At 40.2% G+C, this 20000-nt stretch overlaps 1 protein-coding gene across 1 annotated transcript in view; it reads left to right on the plus strand.

Moving 5' to 3' along the window:
- Positions 1-20000, plus strand: part of LOC106012316 (guanylate cyclase 32E) — a gene marked incomplete in the record, with an annotated part of 115447 nt that overhangs the window by 1395 nt on the left and 94052 nt on the right. The window contains 2 exon segments of the mRNA XM_035970857.1: positions 6834-7568; positions 18703-18803. Of these exon segments, the coding sequence (XP_035826750.1) occupies positions 7052-7568; positions 18703-18803 (618 nt within the window).

Below are 20000 nucleotides of genomic sequence, written 5' to 3' on the forward strand. Positions count from 1 at the left end.
TAGAGAGAGAGAGAGAGAGAGAGAGAGAGAGAGAGAGAGAGAGAGAGAGAGAGAGAGAGAGAGCAGGCCAATGTAATCACATGCACGACGGTATCCATTCTCAAATCCACTTCCCAGTTGATCTGTGCTGTTTTCGGTCGTCGTGGCTTTTATTTTTACTACTCCCTTTTTTGATCGGGATACAGTGTCGGTTTTTTAAAATACTTTTTTTGAGGGGGGCGGGGTGCTAGGGAAGGGGTTGTTCTCTGATTACTTGGCCCTTTTCAACCGTTCCCGCTACGTGCCAGTTGGGCTATAGTATTAATAATAATAATAATAATGTGTTGTTTTCGACCGTCCTTGTCATCGGGCCGTTTTCGGGCGTGCATGCACGATGCTCGCGTGATGGATAATGAAGCCAGTAGCGGCACTTCATTGATTTCAATCAATGGCAGTCGAGAGCGCTGATCAGCTCAGGCCCGGCGTGACCTTTCATCGGGGAGGGCCACGGGGCCGTGCGCCTGACAGGTAATTTCCTTAATAGTCCTGCCCGCTGTGCCGACAGGCCGGGCCCGCCCCCCGCTCTGGGACCGCCCCTCCTATTTGGGCCGGGAGACGCGCGGAGATTAGCTGTGTTACTCCGCAGATTTATCACGCCTACGGGCGGATCCCAGGGGAGGCATAAACCGGCTTGGAGGAAGCTCGCCCTATACCCCCGGCCAGATTCTTTTGATCAGGCAAACCGCGGCGGCGAAGTGCACGAGGGGAAGAGATTGAAGAGGAAAAATCACCTCACTGATTCACGCGTCGAGTGCCCTTTGGCGGCGAATTTCTGGCTTGTTTAATAAGAGCGTGCGCGCACACAATTGCGGTTGGTTTTTGTTTTCGTTTAGTCGAAATGGAAAGGTTCAATCTGTCTGTTGTGACGTCATTGCAACCGAACTCGCACTCAAACTTCTCTAATGTCTGATTCCTACGTCAGACAATGTTACTGTACCACTTTCAAATTTGATTTTGTTTTTTGTAAGAGTTTCACGGCACCTGCAACACAGTTTAGGCCATAAAAGGGCCGAAGATTAGAGGTGTTACAAGAGATTAATAAACAAAAACACTCACAAAAAAAGAGGAGAGATATAAGGACGATAGATGTTCGACAGGAATAAAGGCACATACCACATCAGAGCATTCGCCAACCAACCACGATTTCGACAGAACGTTATGTGTGCACACCCTTTTTCGCTGTTCTACATGACATCCGAGGAATTCGCGGTAGGGAAGATGTCTTCGAATGTTAGGGTTGTTCTGTGATGAATGGTTGTACCTGTAGACGAATTATGTGGGTGAGAGTGAGAGAGTGAGAGAGAGAGAGAGAGAGAGAGAGAGAGAAAGAGAGAGAGATATGTAATTTTCCGGCGTTTTCATTAATTAAGGATGTGTGCGTGACCCTTTTTGAATTTGCTTGAGCTCTCTATCAGTTGTTCAGCTGTTTAGCAGTTAACCTGCTGACAAATCGTGGACACATTTTAGCCTTTATTGATGACCATCAGAGTAGTCCGAGTTGTCGAGTCTGTGATGTATGTGAGACTTGCATTTCTTTTCCTACACGTCAGAAAATGACCACTTTTGGTAGGCTATTCTGAAGTAAAATGTTGAAGAGCCCTCGTTATAAGGACACTCCTTCAACTTTAACTTGCTTTTGATCTGCTTTTTATTTATTGTGAATTGTGTCTAATCTCACTTGCGTAAAGCCATTTCATAGTGTTCCTTCTGCTTAGTCAGTCGAAACAGACATCTACATACTCAAATGAAGTCTTTTTCACTGTTACTTTTGCCAGCTGTGTTTTAAACTCTTCATGTTTTGTCATCGTTATTTTTTATCCACCGTCGTAATGAAACTCTAATTGTGGGATGATTTATTGTTGTTGAATACTTTCACAACAATAATGTCAAATGGTTGGATTGTAAATGCATCCTATACTTGGGTTCACGGAAAGACCGACCGCCTTGTTATCAGGAGACGTGCTACTTGCCAGGAACCCATGTAAAGGAAGGTAAAGAAATAAATGTAATAAGTCGAAACTTAATCCAAATTAAATCAAAGGCCTTAAAATCCAAAACATGTTCAAATTCTCGAAGTCCTACACCCTACACTGTGAGAGGTCCTTGAAGTCTGATAATTTAATGGCTAGTTCTACTTTTGCCCTTTGAATAATCTATAGACTCCAATCTTTCTGTTTGTTTCAAATCAGTTTGCATTTGTTTCTTTCTCATTGTCCTCCTCTCCATTGAATACTGTTCACTCTTAACAAGTTTAGATTCTCTCTTTATATGTTCTCAAAACCATTTATGATGACAATTCAAATTATATTACATGTTTATTATTGTTCATCTTTCCTCATTTCACTTCCAAAGGATAGATTACCCAGAATGCCAAGGCAGTGTTTTGGCTATATTTTTATCTACCCTCACCCATTCTCTCTCTCTCTCTCTTTCTTTCTCTCTCTCTCTCTCTCTCTCTCTCTCTCTCTCTCTCTCTCTCTCTCTCTCTCTCTCTCTCTCTCTCTCTCCCTCTCTCTCTTTTTCTCTCTCTGCGTCTTTCTCTCGTCTTACATATTGTTAATCCATCTCCTCTTTCTCTGGTATGTTTGAAGACAACTTTTTATGGGGACAAAATACACTTCCTGGTTCTTGTAACTGCGGACACAACATCCTGAATCCTAAATGGAACGAGCTCAACAGAAAACTATAGGACGGAAAGCACGACAAAGAAAAACAAAATACACCCCCCTCCCCCCGCCATAAAAAAAAATGTAGCTTTGAAACTTAATCAACAGGACATTTGTTTTGTTTGCCAAGTGTGTAATTTAAAAAATGATAGCCTGGTGATTTTTGTTCGGTTGTAATGTTCTCTCAAAACGCTTCACTCTGTGTTTTACTTTAAAAGTTTTATGTCCCAGCTGAAACAGACTACATTATTAAAATCCGGGCTGTTTCGAGTCTGTCTTTAAAAGGGCCCCGGATAGAGGGGAAAACGTGCCAACCGAAAGAGGAGTATATTCAATATGCTTTTTGCAAGTTGACATTGGAACCGTGTATTTATTTATTTATTTATCTTATTTATTCGTGTATTTATGTATTTATGTATTTATGTATTTATTATTTGTTCTTGGAGCACGAAGTAGTGGGCTCACATAATTCACCATAGAAATCGTTACTTTCGGAAATGTCAAACCTCCATCACATCTCGGAAACCACTTTAACAAAATAATGAATGAAAATAGTTCATATATATTATATATAATTTCTTTATTTTATATGTGTGAGAAGAAACATATCATCTATCATAATTATCTGACCTATTTGACTTCAAAAGAATATTTTGCAGGCAGCGGGGGGACAGTCTTTTCCCTTTTTAACCTTCGGTTTTCTTCCAGAGAGCCTGTAACTTGCCGTGATATTTAATTAATTCCTTTCGTTCCTTTCGAAATGAAAACTTTTCTTTGGCACCAGAAATGTGCGATATGAACTACACGAAATAGGACAAAAGGAGAACAAGAGGGAGCAAACTATCGTAGAAATTTGCATTTCCAAAACGAAGATATTCTTTTGCCTTCAATTTTTCTTGAATTCCTTTCGTACGATGGACGATTTTAGTTATATTTTCTTTCACCTTTCTGCCCATCGCTTATATCTCAGAGGATTAGCCGATTTTTTTGTCTTATGTATTGTGGTTCATGTCCAAATAATTCCTCCAGGCTAATCGAGTCGTTAATCTTTGTAAAGGTCACATGATATGAGAATGCTTTTGCTTTCCCACGTTACCTTGATGAGGGAGAATGGTGAACTTGGGTTCACATGGGTGCAGTAGGGAGTGGTCAATTTTACGGTTGTACTGACTAGTGGTACTACACTTGTACGAGAAGATCTATATAATATGACCAGTTTTACCTTGGTTAGCGAGGCCGGGGGGGGGGGGGGGGGGGGGGGGTTGGGGCTTAATTTGATATCGACATGAAGATAATATGACTACAAAAAGTCGGGAAAAACGATTTTCCTCCCTTTTTGGTATGGCAAGCTGGTAGGAGACGGAATTTGACACTTTTTGAAAACATCCGTTTGAATACTAAAAGGGATTGAGCCTTATAATTATGTCCTGATTGCTATCCGTGTCTTCATTGCTGCCCAGTGCAACTGACAGTGGTCCCTTGTCTTACCATAGTAAAATGTAAAGTAAACAAAAGTTACTCGACTTTTCGGCTGGCGCATTGGCTCTCCAATGAGCTGTTCGTTAATGTTATTCGCCGCCACGATTCCAAGGAAAGTAAAACGTTATATCCCGTTTGGCAGTTATGAAAACTTTACCACAGTCCACCTTAATTCTTATTGCAAGGTTCTTCATAATTACGAAACTTTACTATAGGTCCAGTCCTTGCAGAGAAGTTTGGAAATTTCAAGTGAGGACAGTTGCATTTGCTTTCAAAACATTAGACATTAGAAAACAAGATCAATTCTGCTCACTAAAATATTTAGGGGGGGGGGGACTTGGTTTGCTTTGTCGTAAATTTTACATGACCCTGAGCACAGACAAGATAATTGAGAATTGGGCTGTTTTGTCCTGGCCTGTTATGGCCAACACGCGGTGTGTGGTACAATCCTGGAGGACACTTTTCCGTGCATGCCGAAGGGCCCACCCATTACGACGAAGACGATAGTAGATTAGGTGTTTACTCACTGCACCAATCGCAAGAAACTAGGGAAGTCGTGGCAAAGGGCAGCAACAATAGCTTTGAACCCAACAGATCATGTTATGTTCACTTGTATTTTTCACTCTCGTTCACGACTTAACGGTTCTTTCGGTAGAATAAAACCGACAAGCAAAATATAAAGTACACTACAACAATGACAAGCTCAGATAGTCAGTCATTTTTCTTTTCTTTTCACCCCCACCCCTCCCAACCCCCATCCCCTTTCTTTCACTGAACTAGCTAAAATACCCATACTATTACCTGTGTTGCGTCAACCGCCTGAGCTGATATCATTCACAGTCAGGCTTTTAGAGCTGCTCCAAAAAATAAAATGGTAAAACCTCGCCAGAACACAACACGAAGGGAAAAAAATATGGGCTATTTCCCGCCCTACTCAACTTGAAAAGAAGAAGAGATATAGGTCTGCCTCATGTGCTTTTTATTCACACAGAAACCCGTGTCAGCGGATATCACAGAGGAAGTGTGTCGTTGTTTCTAATCAGTATATTTAAAAACATTCTTGCATTGTGTTGTGGAATGTGCCTTCCTTTGTCACCGTGAAATATTTAACGTGTTCTATAGTTCTTTTATATCATATACTATCGAGAAATAATATGAGAAACCATAGCGGTACTTCGTCTAGATTCTAGATCTATATTATCTTCACACCATTGAATCTTATCTAATTCTTTAAATTAAATGTGTGTTGTATGGACAAGTATGGCTTTTTTCAGCATTTTTGTGAAATATAGTTCTAGTTTCTTACTATTTCCCTTATCCATGTTCAATTCAAATGGATGTATTCGTAAGGCTGGAATAGACGCTATGTAAGTAAGTACCATTGTAACATTTTCACCAAACCCACGATTAGACCTCTACTGCTTATATACAACAATGAAGTAGTGCTTCCGTATCTTTACAACTTCTTTTTCAAACCCCTACGTTGTCTCAAGAATACGCTGATTTTTCAGAGCCGGCAATGTTCGGCTTTGAAATGACGTGTCAGCGGCTTTGCATTTCAAATATTATAGTCAAACATACTCGTATGAACCTGGGACGAAGAATAGTGTTTGCGTTATCTAGAATCTAGAATCTAGTATTTCAAAAAAACCAACAACAAACAACTGAAGCTAAATAATTTGACACATCCTCTAATTTTGAGGGTGGTTAGAGGGCTCAACTGGTTGTTTCTTTTTCCTGCACTTAATGTCGTTATCGTGTCAATGGGTCTCTTTTTATCCCTTTTATTTAAACCAAGGCTGCTAGCTCTCATTCTATCTGTCTCCCTCGCTTTCAATCTCTCTCTGTCTCTCTGTTTCTGTCTGTCTCTCTCGCTCGCTCACTCTCTTTACGTTTCCTCCCCCCCCCTCTCTCTCTCTCTCTCTCTCTCTCCGTGTGTGTATGCCTGTATGTGTGTGTATGTGTGTGTATGTGTGTGTATGCGTTTGTGTGCATGTGTGTGTGTATGTGTGTGTATGCTCGTGTGTGCGTGTGTGTGCGTGTGAGTCCTTCATGTTCACGTTTCTGTTGAGTTTTATTTGCTTGTTATTTATTTAAAACCATATTTCTTTCTCTTTTCGCTTCCTACCTCTATTCTTTCTGTCTTCCTTTATTACTCTGCTGCATCCACTCATTTTGCCTCCTTTCTATTCGCCGCACATATTCCCCCTAATGTACTTGTCGAAATTCCATGATCCACCTACTCTCACGCAAACACTTTTAAAACGAACGTCATATTCACTCTTGGTTCTGTAAACAAAACGCCTTTATCTCTGGATAGTTAAATTTGCCCTGAAAGATAATAAAAAAGTTATGTTTACTCATATTCCATCCCGAGCATCCACTTCCTTGAATTGATCGTATCGCCTTTCTAGACAAATGTTGATGATTTGTCATTTTCTGTTTTCCAATGTGCATTATCCGTTGTTGCATACCTGCAAGTGGTCACGTCTGTCTTGATTCCCGCTTCTTATCGCTGACGTAAAGTGAGCCTTGTTTGGGGTTAATGGGGGGAAATCCACCAAATGTGGAACAAAATGCTGTTTTATGTTTTTTGTCCAGATTAGGAATCTAATTTCTGGTTTTTTTTTATTTACTGTGAATAAAAAGATGACTGCTGAGGTACGACAGAACGACGAGGTTCCTGACAGAACGGATTTTCTTGATTCTGTCCAGTATACCAACTCTTGATCGCAATGAATGAAACAAAGTGCATGTATGCTGGACATATGCGACCACCCAACTCTGTTTCTGTGCAAGTCAAGAAGTTTCTACTGTGGGATCTAACTTGATGGACCCAGAATCTCTTAGCTAATTTATTACAAACAATGGGAGGCTACAGGGTGAGAAACGAAGCCCATGGCTTACATACTCTCTTTGCGTCAAATACGCCCAGCAACAAACGAACTCCAGCAGTAATAATGCAAATGGGTGACAGCCTGGTTGCATTTGTATACTTCTCAACATTAATAACAGCTGTGATATCAGTCGGTGCATCTACCACTTCTTCTTCCTCATCGGCGGGTCCCCCTACTGGAGTACCGACCGCTTCTCCGACATCGTCTTCATCTTCATCATCGTCATTATCGTCATCTTCCACGAATATGACTGTTTCCAACGGAAATCAGACCGACGACACAACGCATCTCCTACTTGGGTACATCGCTACCATGACCATTCCCGGGGGTAACACAGAGTTGGGGGAGGGCCGTAAGATTTCTGGAGCAATGACGCACGCCATTAATATGGTCAACAACAACTCGGAGGTACTGCCCGGAGTGGAGCTCAGCTACCTTCTTGGGGACAACAAGGGTCAGGATCTGGAGTCTCTTAGAGTCATGACAGGTAAGACAACACTTTGATATTTTCCCTTAGCTAAGTAACACAACATCTGATGGTAGTTGAATGATACGAGAGGTGGGTTCAACTTTTCTTTCCCTGTATTGCTTCTATCTTTCTATTTATTTTCTCATTCCCGTCTTGTACTTCGACTTATCCAGACGACTGATTGTGACTCTGTGGGGTTGTGGGAAAGTATTGTGTATTTTTATGTTGTTAGAGGGCGATACATTCTGCAGAGGGCACACTTTTGGCTAGGGTAGTACAATACTTGAGTACGCATTTGACAATTTTAGAAAGAAGCATGTCGAAAGAAGCGTTGCTAAATATATGGAAGAGGGTTTGGGGGTTGAGGGGGGGAGGAGCGCAGGTGAAGGAGAGGATTAGACTTGACTCTTCTTTTTTCTGGATCAATCGTATCGGAGACAGACTTTGGGTCTGAAGTCACGCCTCTAATATAAGAAAACTGTGTAGAGAGCAGGGTTAAACCAATGCTGTATCTTCTTGTATACTGCACAGTGTGGTTGCAGAAAAACAAACAGACAAACTGTACACCAAAACGCATCAATAGCTGAGCTAAGACGTGATATAATCTACACCTTATTTTTACTTTATTGTATTATCTCCTCTGTTTTTGCATTTTTATTCTTTCCTTTTTTGAACATCTATCGCTTCACAGCCTTCACTAATAGTGGCTTTTTCTGGAACGCTATGGCCTGATTAGCAACACGCACTGTCCACCGAGCGCTCAAAAAGTAGAACAAAACAAGCACAATCACTACTGTCTTGTGAAACAAAACTGGTCTTACTTGTCTCTTAGCAAGGCTTTCTGTAATACAAAATTTAAAATACTTATTAGATCTTATAAGTTACCTGTTTTCAGTCAACGTAATGAAGAAAACTTGGTCTACTTTAGATTTTATACAAACGTCTGAGATGTATAGGATAGGTGCTTTGCCGTCGCACGCAGAAGACCCGAGTTCAATTCTCGAGTTAGGAAAATATTTATCAAGTATTTTGGTCCCTCTGTAGGGACATTGTATCCCTCTCAGGCGGGTTGGCCCCGACAGGCAGGGTTGTAGCCATATATAAAATGATCTGAAATGTGTCTATGAGGGCGTGAAAACGCCTTCATCAAAGAACATTATATAAAACAAGCAAACACTTGCTCACACACACACTCACACGCACACAGATGCACACACACACACACACACACACACACACACACACACACACACACACACACACACACACACACACACACACACACACACACACACACACACACACACACACACACACACACACACACGCGCGCGCGCACAGGCACACACTCTCTCTCTCTCTCTCTCTCTCTCTCTCTCTCTCTCTCTCTGTCTCTTCACACACACACACACACACACACACACACACACACACACACACACACACACACACACACACACACACACACACATACAAACACGTCTTTGTTTGCAGAACAACGCCAGGTTATAGGATATCGGGGAGGTGATTGGGGGTGGGGGAGGGGGGAGAGAGTGAAGAGTCTATCTCTCGTTCGGAGTTCGCAACAGTTCTCCCAAAAGCCGAAGTGGTGGAGACCCTAATGGAATTGGGTATAGACCTGTAACCCAAGCCAGAGGCTAAATCCTGGCATAAGCCTCATTTGATGGACTAGTGGACTAGGACTTTGTGTTTGGGGGCTCTAGCCCCTCAGAAAAGGGCTCTGCCGCTGTCATGTCACAGAGGTGGAGGTTTACTTTGGCGATGACTTTACCGAGACCACCCTCATGCTGGGAGTTTTCTCCGGCTCTTCGTCAAACGGACGCATTGATGATAGAGAGGAGAATGGCTATACATAGTATGCTTCTTTTTTTTCACGTTACGGAAGAGTACGTTTCACAGATTGGCCTAATTACCGAACAGTAGTATGGAAGTGTACAATTTGGGAAATGTTTGAAGTATTTATACTGGCGGCGCTTTTTTGCGTTTGAAAAGGAAATTTATGAGGTTTTTAAATTTTATTTTATTTACTTTATTTTATCTTATTTTTTTCAGTTTATATCATTTTAAAACAAGAATGTATTAATTTTATATTTTTATTTATCTATTTCGTTCTTTCTTTATGTTTTTTTATATTGTTTTTTATTCCCGTTTTCTTTTTTGGGGGGAGGGGTTTATATGGTTTATGCTATTTTTTTGCGCTAATCTTCGTTATGATGATAGCAGATGACCCATATGACGTTCAGTTCATTATTTGGTCACTTAGTTCTCGTATAGATTTAACTGTTTCGTTTAGGTTTACCAGTTTCGTTTAGCCGCTCGTTGTATGTGTGCTGCTACTTATGCAGATATGTTACACACCTTTAGATGGTTCCAGGGTGATTATTCTGGTCTGACATCTTGTCTGTCCCACTATTGTTTCTGTTTGTCTTGCCTGCTTTTCTCCTGCACAAAGTGGTTCTCTTTTCTCAAACAAACGAGCATCATTGTTATAAATTATATTGCTTTGGAGGCGATCTGCGGTTGCACTGTCAACCTGGGCCTGCTTTGGCTGGGTTTAATCCACCGCAGCATACACGAAAATTTCGATTGCATAATATTTTGTCTTCCCCATTATGGAAATAACACTATCGTGTTTTGCATCGAATGGGAAGAGTTACAATACAACGGCGGGTGTTTGGGTAGTGCTCTGGTGTGGTTTTCTCCTTCATTCCTATCAAATATCTATCGCCATTATCTCCCATCCTTCTTTTTGTGTATTTTACTCTCTTGCAACACCTCTCACCTTATTGTATTGCAAATGCCGTAAAACATTTATTAAAGCAAACAATATAACACATTAGACGAAAGTTCTACGTCTTCCAGAGTTAATTACGTCAACGTGTCATAGTTTTCCCTTTAAGCAGTTACTGATGTTTATAAGTGAAATTATGTTTAGTGTAGTTTTAGAGCCTCTTTCGGCCAGCCTGCAAGGTGTTCTATGAGATATAATTATCATATGTGATTCAACGTTCATTTCCTTCCCGATAGTATAAGGCCAAGAAAGTGACGTGAATGAAATATTTTCAAACTACTCAAGTTCAAGAACACGTCCCTTGAGAATCCTGTTAAAGTTATCCGCAATCTAGTTTACTAATATACAACAAAGACTGGCAATGTACTTCTTGAGTAATCTTTAAGAATTATACGAATGCAGGAAGCTATTCAATTTTAATTATATCCCACCCCCAACTTTTCCTTATCTTACAAAAAATAAATTTTAATTTCAGAATGCTGGTCCCGAGCAATGTTTTTAAAACACTGATCCACGGTGTTAAAACTAATGGAATTTGGGTTAAGGTATGACGTCTGTTTTGACGTATGTCCGGAAACAGTGTATCGAGAATGATATTTTGAACACAAGTAGGTAAAATGCTGAGTACAAAACAGAATATAAGAATAACGCGATATTGCTTTAAAATATTGTTAGGGGGAGTGGAAACGGAAGAGTTAAATTGTATTGCTTTTCATCATATTCTTATTTACGAACGTTGAACGGTCGCGCCGATAATTACATGGCTGGCATGATGATCAGCTACGGTGCGGATGGCCAAGGCTCGATCGTGGCGGGGAAGGTCTTGATTTTATATTTGATTTGGGTGGGGGAGGGGTTGGGGGGGGGGGTAGAGGGGTTCAAGATTCTCCACACTTTTGTCCGTCCAACAAGCAATGGACGTTAGAGTTTGAGGTATAGCACCATAACAATAGAAAACAATACAATTTTTATAGAGATGTCCATCCAATACCTTGGTACTTTTTGAAGATTTAAGAATACCAGGGATGACTAAACTGGAAGGCAACAGTTCCTGTGAACGGTTGCAGATTGTCATGTTTACTTTCATGCCTATTATTCCATTTTTTGTTGCCTCCATTTTAACTTGCTTCTTGTCCTTGCACTAAATGACCGTTGTGGCTTCCTCTGCATCTCTTCAACTCGAAAAGAAAATAGAATTCTCCTAATCTGCCCATCGAGGGGCACACCTCCTCTCAAGACGCAGGCTCGGGTGTAGAGATTAAATAAATCCAATAAATGGAAAATTAACGTTTGTGCGTCTGACGTCGAGCCTGACGCAACCTCACGGCATAAAGATCCCAGCTCTCGTTTATGTGCTTCTGGGCCGCAGAGGTGGAAACGCATGACAGATGGTGCAGCACGCTGTGTTTTGTGTTTTGTAATTTAAAAAGAAATACGTCAAAGTGTCTGTCCGACATGGAGTTGTGATTGTAAAACACCTTCTTTACTTGTTCTGTCATGTGCAGAATTCATGATAGTACTTGTGATTTCTTAGTTCTGTTGCTCGTTTGTATTGCATGAAAGGGCATGAAAAGTTTAACTTTGATTTCATAGTCACTTTATTTACGAATAATGACCCCCCCCCCTCTCCTGGGAGAAAACAAAAGAAATCAAAAGAAAATAAAATGGATAGGAAAACCATTCTAAATATTCAAAATAAATGATAATTTCGCCATATTTAGTCAGATTATTGTTGTCGGCATCTCCGCTCACTATAATACCAACTGAGGCCAGTGCTCTAATTCCGTTGTCGAATCAAGCAATGTGTAAAAGAACAAAAACAAACAAAAACAAACAGAAAATATCTTTTTAACAATCAAAAAGAAAAACTTAATACATTACAGAGTTTATCTTGCTATCGGTGAACTTAACTCTCACATTTCATACCACTGATCCCACTTACTGATTAGCCTTTCCTTCTTCTCCAACTGTCATCTCAAAGTGTCCCTTGTTCCGTCTGTATGAATACTATTTCTGCACTGTTAGTTGGCCAAATGTGTGCAATGTAATAGTTATAGTGAACTCAATAACGTCCAAAAAGCTTTCTAAGAACCCTAGATCCGTTTATATGAGAGTGACTCGGGAACTGGGTGTTGGTATTGGCAGCAAACGACGTGTCGTGATGTGACATCTCGTCTTTTGAAACCTCCGGGTTTTGTTTTGTTGGATGTGAGTTTCCTAAAAGGAAGGCCATAAAGTCATTCTTATGTCTAACTATCTAGATGTCCATTATGATTGTTAACCGCTCTTATCATTTGTTGAGACATGTGAAGTATTCATGATAGTACTAGTGAATCTTTTACTTCATACAATAGTTTGTAGACAAGAAAGATGAATTCACATTTAAGCTCGGGGGCTGTCGTGGCCTAGAGGTTAAAGTGTTGGCCTTTCATTCAAAGGTCCAGTGTTCGAATCCTGGTAGAGACCGAAAACTTTTCTTCTCTAAATAAGTCTCATTTCACTTCATTTCCTGCTCTCTGGCAAAGTTCTGTCGTCTGCTTTCGTCTCCTTTTTCTGCCCCCACCCCCTCACCTCCTTCGCCCCTTCCTCTGGGCTCCTGATTCTTTCTGCAGCCTCTACTGCTACTCCTTCGCTTCTTCTTACTGCTGTCTTTCAGCCACACCCCTGATCTTCTGGTATGAAAGATCTACATCTAGCCTATTCGGACAAGGGCGAAAAATTTCAGAGGGTCCGTGTGCAAGTTGCGCACGTTAAAGATACCTTGGTAGTCTAAAATCGATAAACGTAGGCTTCGGTCGCCACCAGGGCAAAATTCAAAATTTCCTACTTACTGAAAAGATTAGGTATGTCCCGCCCGTTCATATGACCTTATGCAGTTGTGAGCGCCGTAAAACACTTTACAAAAACAAAACAAAAACATTTAAGCTCTCTACTGTTGCAAAAACGCCAGACCTTCTATTCTGTAGTCCTGTAGGCAGAAAGAAATGACTCTCCCTATCCTCATCTCCCGAAAATAAAAATGGTCAAGAAAGCTATGCAGAATATTTGAACCTATCTTACCTGGGCCTCCGTCTACTAGTATGATACCAATTGAGGCAAATACTTAATTATTCAGTCGAATACATTTTTATTAAATCTAACACGTCGCAGTTTTAATTTTGAGGCGGATTAAGTTTTCTCAAATTTAACACATTGGTTCCCTCAAGCTGGTGATTTTTGGCTTCTTCTCCCAAACTGTTCTATAGCTACTTCGCGTACCTCAAAATGTTCCCTAGTTCTAATCTGCGTTTCCCTGTTTCCATCTGTGTTATATATTACCTCCTAATTCTGTTCTGTTAGTTCGCGAAATGTGTGCAGTGTAATAGTTATTGTGAACCCCAAAAGACGCAAAAGACTTTTGAAGAATCCTAGATCCTTTTATATGAGAGTGACTCAGGAACTGGGTGTTGGTATTGGCTGCCAATGACGAGTCGTGACGTAACATCTCGTCTTTTGAAACCTCCGGGTTTTCTTTTGTAGGGTGTCAGTTTTCTAAAAGGAAGGTTACAGTGTCCTGCTTCTGTCTATCTATTTATCCATCTAGGTATTTATAAATGCATCCATTTGTGTATATAGCTATATTGAATGTCTAACTATTGATCTAGATATTATCTCTCAGACAATGTCCCTGCCTAATAATGTCTGTTATGTATTTATCTAAGTCAAGTTTCATTCATTCATTCATTCATTCATTCATTCATTCATTCATTCATTCATTCATTCATTCATTCCTTCCTTCATTCATTCATCCCTTCATCCCTTACTTCATTCATTCATTCATCCATTCATTCCATCCTTACTCTAAAAGGCACGCACTGATATTGTGTTTTCCTCCATCTGTAGGCAAAGACCAAAAGAAATTTGTTTGAACGGATAAAAAAATACGATTTCATAGAAAATCAGCCCAAATTATGAAATAATGTTAACGATTGTGGACAATATTGTTTCCAGGTTTTCAGATACAATGGGGTTTACACCATAATGCGGGTATCGATTGTAAATACCAAACCAGTAGATAATCAATGGCTCCTCAAATTAAATGAGAAAAACTGCCACCGGTATCAGGTAGGAACCTTCAAATTGTAATGTTATGTGCTCCCATGAAGTCGAGGCTGTTGAAATGAGTGGCTTACACTCGTAATCCTATCCACCATCATGCAGTTTTTCTGATCGAGTGTTGATCTAAGAATGAAAATCCCAATAGTGTTTTTAAAGTCATGTTAAGGCTGACAAATTCAAATGTCAAATGTATGTCATCCTTTACGATTGCTTAATCCGACTTCACAAGTTTAAGAGTAATTGAAACTTGATCATCTTTTTTCTGCAAGTGTTCTGTTTGATTGTATTCTCAATAAGAAAAAAAAAGTCACATAAGATGGTTCAAATAATGCTTAAAAGGTTCGTTTATAGAATTTAGTTTGTTGCAATGTCTTCAAAGGATGAGATTACCCATAAGTGAACAATATAAAAAATCTTTACATTGTCAACACACCTGTGAAAGTACACCGTCTTCCCCAAGTTTATCTCCTACGAAATGCTGTAATGGGCGCTCTAATCTGGTCATTCAAAGTTTTCCCCGTTTTAGCTCGTTTCGATTGACGGCTGCCGTTCGAATGTGTGGTCTTAGCTTTAAAGTAACCTGAGGGTGTTTATAGGCACTTTGAAAACATTACATTACATTTAACATGCCACACATGACCATTTCTTCACAGTGATTTACTACAGTCATTTATAGTCTTCTCCTCTCAACCCTGTGTTTTTTTGTACTCTTACCGCTGGGTCAAACGGTCAGTCTTTGCAATGACATACATGTGGGTACTACATACGGATACATTGAAAAATATTCTAGAAGCCGAATGCTGAGTCGATACTCTAGCCCTGCTTTTCGACAACGGGTTGTTCCGTGTACGTCTGTTTATTTTTTTAACGGCCATTTCAAACATCTCATACTGTCTTTATCTCAGAGGAAGATCTTTGTCTCTCTCTCACTCTCTTCACAAGTAGCTACCTTCCCCTCCACTTACCCCTCTCCTTTACCACCCCATCCCCTATCCCTCCACCACCCTCCCCCTCCCTTCCCCCAACCCTCCCTCTTTTCCTATTTTCGTTCCCCTGTTGCGGAAGACTATGTAATGCAAAGTAGAAGCGAAAAGTTGAGCCTGCATTCGGGATTGAGACAGTGGGGTCGTCTGGTGGGCTGGCAAGAATCTACACTCAGACAGCGACGGAGACTTTCTGTCTGACTAACTCTATTAACGTTATAACTGTGTTTTCTTTGTTTACCTTACGTTCCGTGCCTCGTTACCCATCTCATTGACACTGTTTCCCACTCCCTCTTTCTTTCTCTTTCTCTTTCTCCTTTCTTTACCCCCCCTCTCTCTCTCTCTCTCTCTCTCTCTCTCTCTCTCTCTCTCTCTCTCTCTCTCTCTCTCTCTCTCTCTCTCTCTCTCTCTCTCTCTAGCTATCTAGCTATCTATCTATCTATTCATTTTCTCTCTCTCACTACCTTCGTTAATGTGTATCTCCTCTCTTTACTAGCTGAATGCTCGACAGTCTGTCCTGCCGTATTTTTTTTCTGCCAGTCTCTGTCTAAGTGTATCTCTGCCTCTTTCTCTCACAGTTACTCTCTCGCTCTCTCTGTCTTTTCCTTTCTCTCTCTCTTTCTCTCTCTCTCTCCATCTCTCTCCCACTCCCTCTCTCGATCTATTTCTTTCTTCTCGTTCTCCCTTTTTTCATTTCCATCTTTTCCATCTGTCTTTCTTATTTTATCCATCCATCCATCCATCCATCCATCCATCCATCCATCCATCCATCCATCCATCCATCCATCCATCCATCCATCCATCCATCCATCCATCCGTCCGTCCGTCCGTCCGTCCATCCATCCATCCATCCATCCATCCATCCATCCATCCATCCATCCATCATCTATCTATCTATCTATCTATCTATCTATCTATCTATCTATCTATCTATCTATCTATCTATCTATCTATCTATCTATCTATCTATCTATCTATCTATCTATCCGTCTATCTATCTATCTATCTATCTATCTATCTATCTATCTATCTATCTTTTGGCTACGTTAATCAATGTCCCTTGTGACTTCTTTCTCAAATCGCCACTCTGTCTAACTGTCTCATCGTAAAACGCTTAGGTGGGCGAAGGGCGGTCTAATGGTCTTCTGGACTTGGGTTTTTTTTTTTCTAAATCTGTTTGGTTTTATTTCCATTGCCCATATCCACTCCACGCTCAATGTGACCGCAACTGTGCTAACTCACTGAAAGCTTCCAGTAAAAGAAAAACAATAAATTATCAAACTACAAAAATAATAATTTAACTGAATTATATAAACGGACAATCAAAAATGATTTTTGACCAAATTAAATCAGAGTGAAATAGCATAGTTGATGCCGGTCTTGTAAATAAGACGCGATAATTCGGCTGAGCCTCTGGTGGTCCAGCTCATTCAGTGTAGGAAAAGCAAAAAAAAGGAAGTGGGTCTTGAGTAAACGTAAGTAAGTTAGACATGTTTTGGTTACTAAAATGGCACAACATTTTTCCCTCTAAGGCTTCCCAGGGAGCGACTGGGAAGACATATCAGTGGTAACTGTACTTATAAACACAAATTATAATTTGTTCTTTAAAAAAAAATCCACTTTTTGTAACTGACATTTGAAAAGAATGAATCAAAAGGTTCCACCATAAATATGACTGAAGTACATTTTTTTCTACGAGGATGTGTCATAAAATGGAACTCCTTCCTTGTAATAAATTTGTTTTTCGATAAAATATCTTAACCCGAAAAGTGACGAAAATAATATTTACTTGGCCCTAGTTACCTTAGCCCTAACTTTTACTTTTGTTACCAAGGAGATTTAATTAGATTCTACAATGTATGCATACGATAACGACCACATTTCATCAACACCAGGAAAAGGAATAGAAACATTTAAAGCCCATCACAACAGTTCGTTCAGAAAGCCTTTTCAATGTCAATGTTGAAGATGACGATGGAAGCATTTTTGAAACAAGATTTCCGAGCCTTTTTGGGGAATGTAGGGTTTCTAAATCTTCTGAACTCTAACGTATTCATCCCTTGATATCTTGAAACTTCTCTGTTAGACTTTCCTTATTACGTTTTGATCCATCCAACCTCTTGGACAAGCGTCTGATGTGAAACGCTCAGCCTTTTAGCATTTGAATGCAGAAGATATGAAATCGATCCCTTCGAGGGGAAGTGATGAAATTTTTATCTAGTGTCGGGTAGGGTTTCACAATCAGGGTCAAAGAAGACCACCTCTTTGCTCATTTAAATTGTATTGGTGGAGACGTAAAATTTTTACCTTGAGTTCAAACCAGACATTATTCTTAAGGCGTGGTGTCAAAATATGAACAAGGGGCAAAAATAGTTGAGGGGGCTTTCCAGAAAAATGCTAATTTTAGAAAATCGAAGGAAAAGTTTTTGCCCTTTGTTCAGTTTCTTTAAAAGACAAGTAGAGTTTTCTGTACCACCGAGCAAATATACGCACCAATGAAACCAAACTTCTCCTATAGGTAGGACAATGCCCACTTTTGGTGTAGGTCAAGACTTCTGGAAACCCCCGAAATCTGGGTTAGCCCGCTTGTCCTTAAAGGGAACCAAATAATCATACGAACTTTCTATCGTTTCAGTATTTCGCGCTTTGTTTATAAGTCTGTTTAAAAAATGCGCTATTTCTCTTTTTATCCAATGCTATGTAAAGCCATGTCTTCATATCAGGTAGTACCTCCTTGGATTACCCTGGTTTGAATCTAAGACATAGATCGATAAATAGTTTTTTTATGGGGCTTAGATGACTTTCCAAGCATATAAGTTGCTTTTTCCTTTCAACAAGTGCCCAGACGAGGGACCAGGTGCTTGTTCATCAAAATAACGTACATTTAGTTGAGTAGGGCAGTGAACATCGCTTTTGATACAATTTTAATCACGCAAAATGTTTGCTTGCTTTTTGTTAAATACGGTTTTGTTTTGGTTGAAGGGCGTCATGTGTAGGTCTGGCTTCTTTTATCCCCCCCCCCCCCCTCCTGTAATTCGGCTTATATTATGCCTTACTTTTTACCAGCACTAAATAACCAGTATTGTATTGTTGCGATTCTTTTTATTTAAAGAAACAAACACACAGTTTTGTTTCTACGAACAGCTCAGAATGGCTTTGTTTGGATATACTTCTCTCTGTTTCAATTAAATGACTCTTGGAATATATTACTCTTTAAAGAAAACACCTTATGTTCACTGTCATTTTTTTCTGTCCTCAGAACAATGGAAAGAAGGTGCCATAGCTTTCTTCGGCCCGGAGAACCATTGTGAGATGGAGAGTCGGGTGGCAGCTGCTTGGAAATATCCCATTCTCGCATTTGTAAGTCTGATTTCTTATTCATTCCTACCCCTCCCTCTCTCCCTCCCTCCCTTCCCCCTTCCCCTCCCTCCCTCTCTCTCGCTCTCTCTCTTTCTCTCTCTCTCTCTCTCTCTCTCTCTCTCTCTCTTCTCTTTCTCTTTCTCTTTCTCTTTCTCTCTCTCTCTTTCTCTCTCTCTTTTTCTCTCTCTCTTTCTCTCTCTCTTTCTCTTTCTCTTTTTCTCTCTCTCTTTCTCTCTCTCTTTCTCTCTCTCTTTCTCTCTCTCTTTCTCTCTCTTTCTCTCTTTTTCTTTCTCTTTCGCTCTTTCTCTCCCTCTTTCTATCTTTTTTTCTCTCTCACACAGGCACACAGGCACACAAACACACACACACACACACACACACACACACACACACACACACACACACACACACTCACTCACTCACTTATTCATACACACAGAGACAGAGAATAAGATATATAAATAGAGAGAGAGAGAGAGCTATACCCCACATACACACTCTGAGCTATTATTTATGCGAGTCCATGCTGAGGACTTTATCTTTATAATGGTTTCTCTAGAAAAGCAGGTATTTCTTGTTTACACGCATACATACATGCAAACTATTGTATAAGTCAAAAAGGAAAAATGGGAGTGGACTGTACATACCTTAAGAAAACTGGAAACAAAATCTACCAACCTATAACCCTGTGGTGAGGGGAAAAGGACAATGATTCTGTAAGCCGTGGATCTAATTCACCGTTTCTTTTCCACACTTGCGGTAAGTAAACATTAGATATGGTTCTAATGCGCAGAATTACCAACAATGCCTCGTTATCTTTTGCAAAATTTCCAACCTGCAACGTGTCGTGAAAAAATATCCGAAAAATAGGCCTGGCATTCCAATAAAACCCTCACGCTTTATTGTTTCTTATTAGATTTCTCCCTGAAAGCCGGCGTTATTTCCACTCCCTGGTCTTTCCTTTCATTTCAATGGTGAGGTCAATTAACTGAAAGGATTATTGCTCACCACATTCAAAGGCTCTCACCACATCGCCTTGAGGTAAACCTTAGGCGCTCATTATCGACCAGTACTTCGATACCTACCATTTTTCTTTTCCACGTCGCTTACAGACAAAGCAAGTCTTAGTGATCATGCAATAATAGTAATATTGATAATGACTGTAAGAATACAGATAATAACAATAATAATAATAAT

This window comes from Aplysia californica, unplaced genomic scaffold (assembly GCF_000002075.1).
Source record: "Aplysia californica isolate F4 #8 unplaced genomic scaffold, AplCal3.0 scaffold00014, whole genome shotgun sequence".
NCBI lineage: Eukaryota > Metazoa > Mollusca > Gastropoda > Aplysiida > Aplysiidae > Aplysia > Aplysia californica.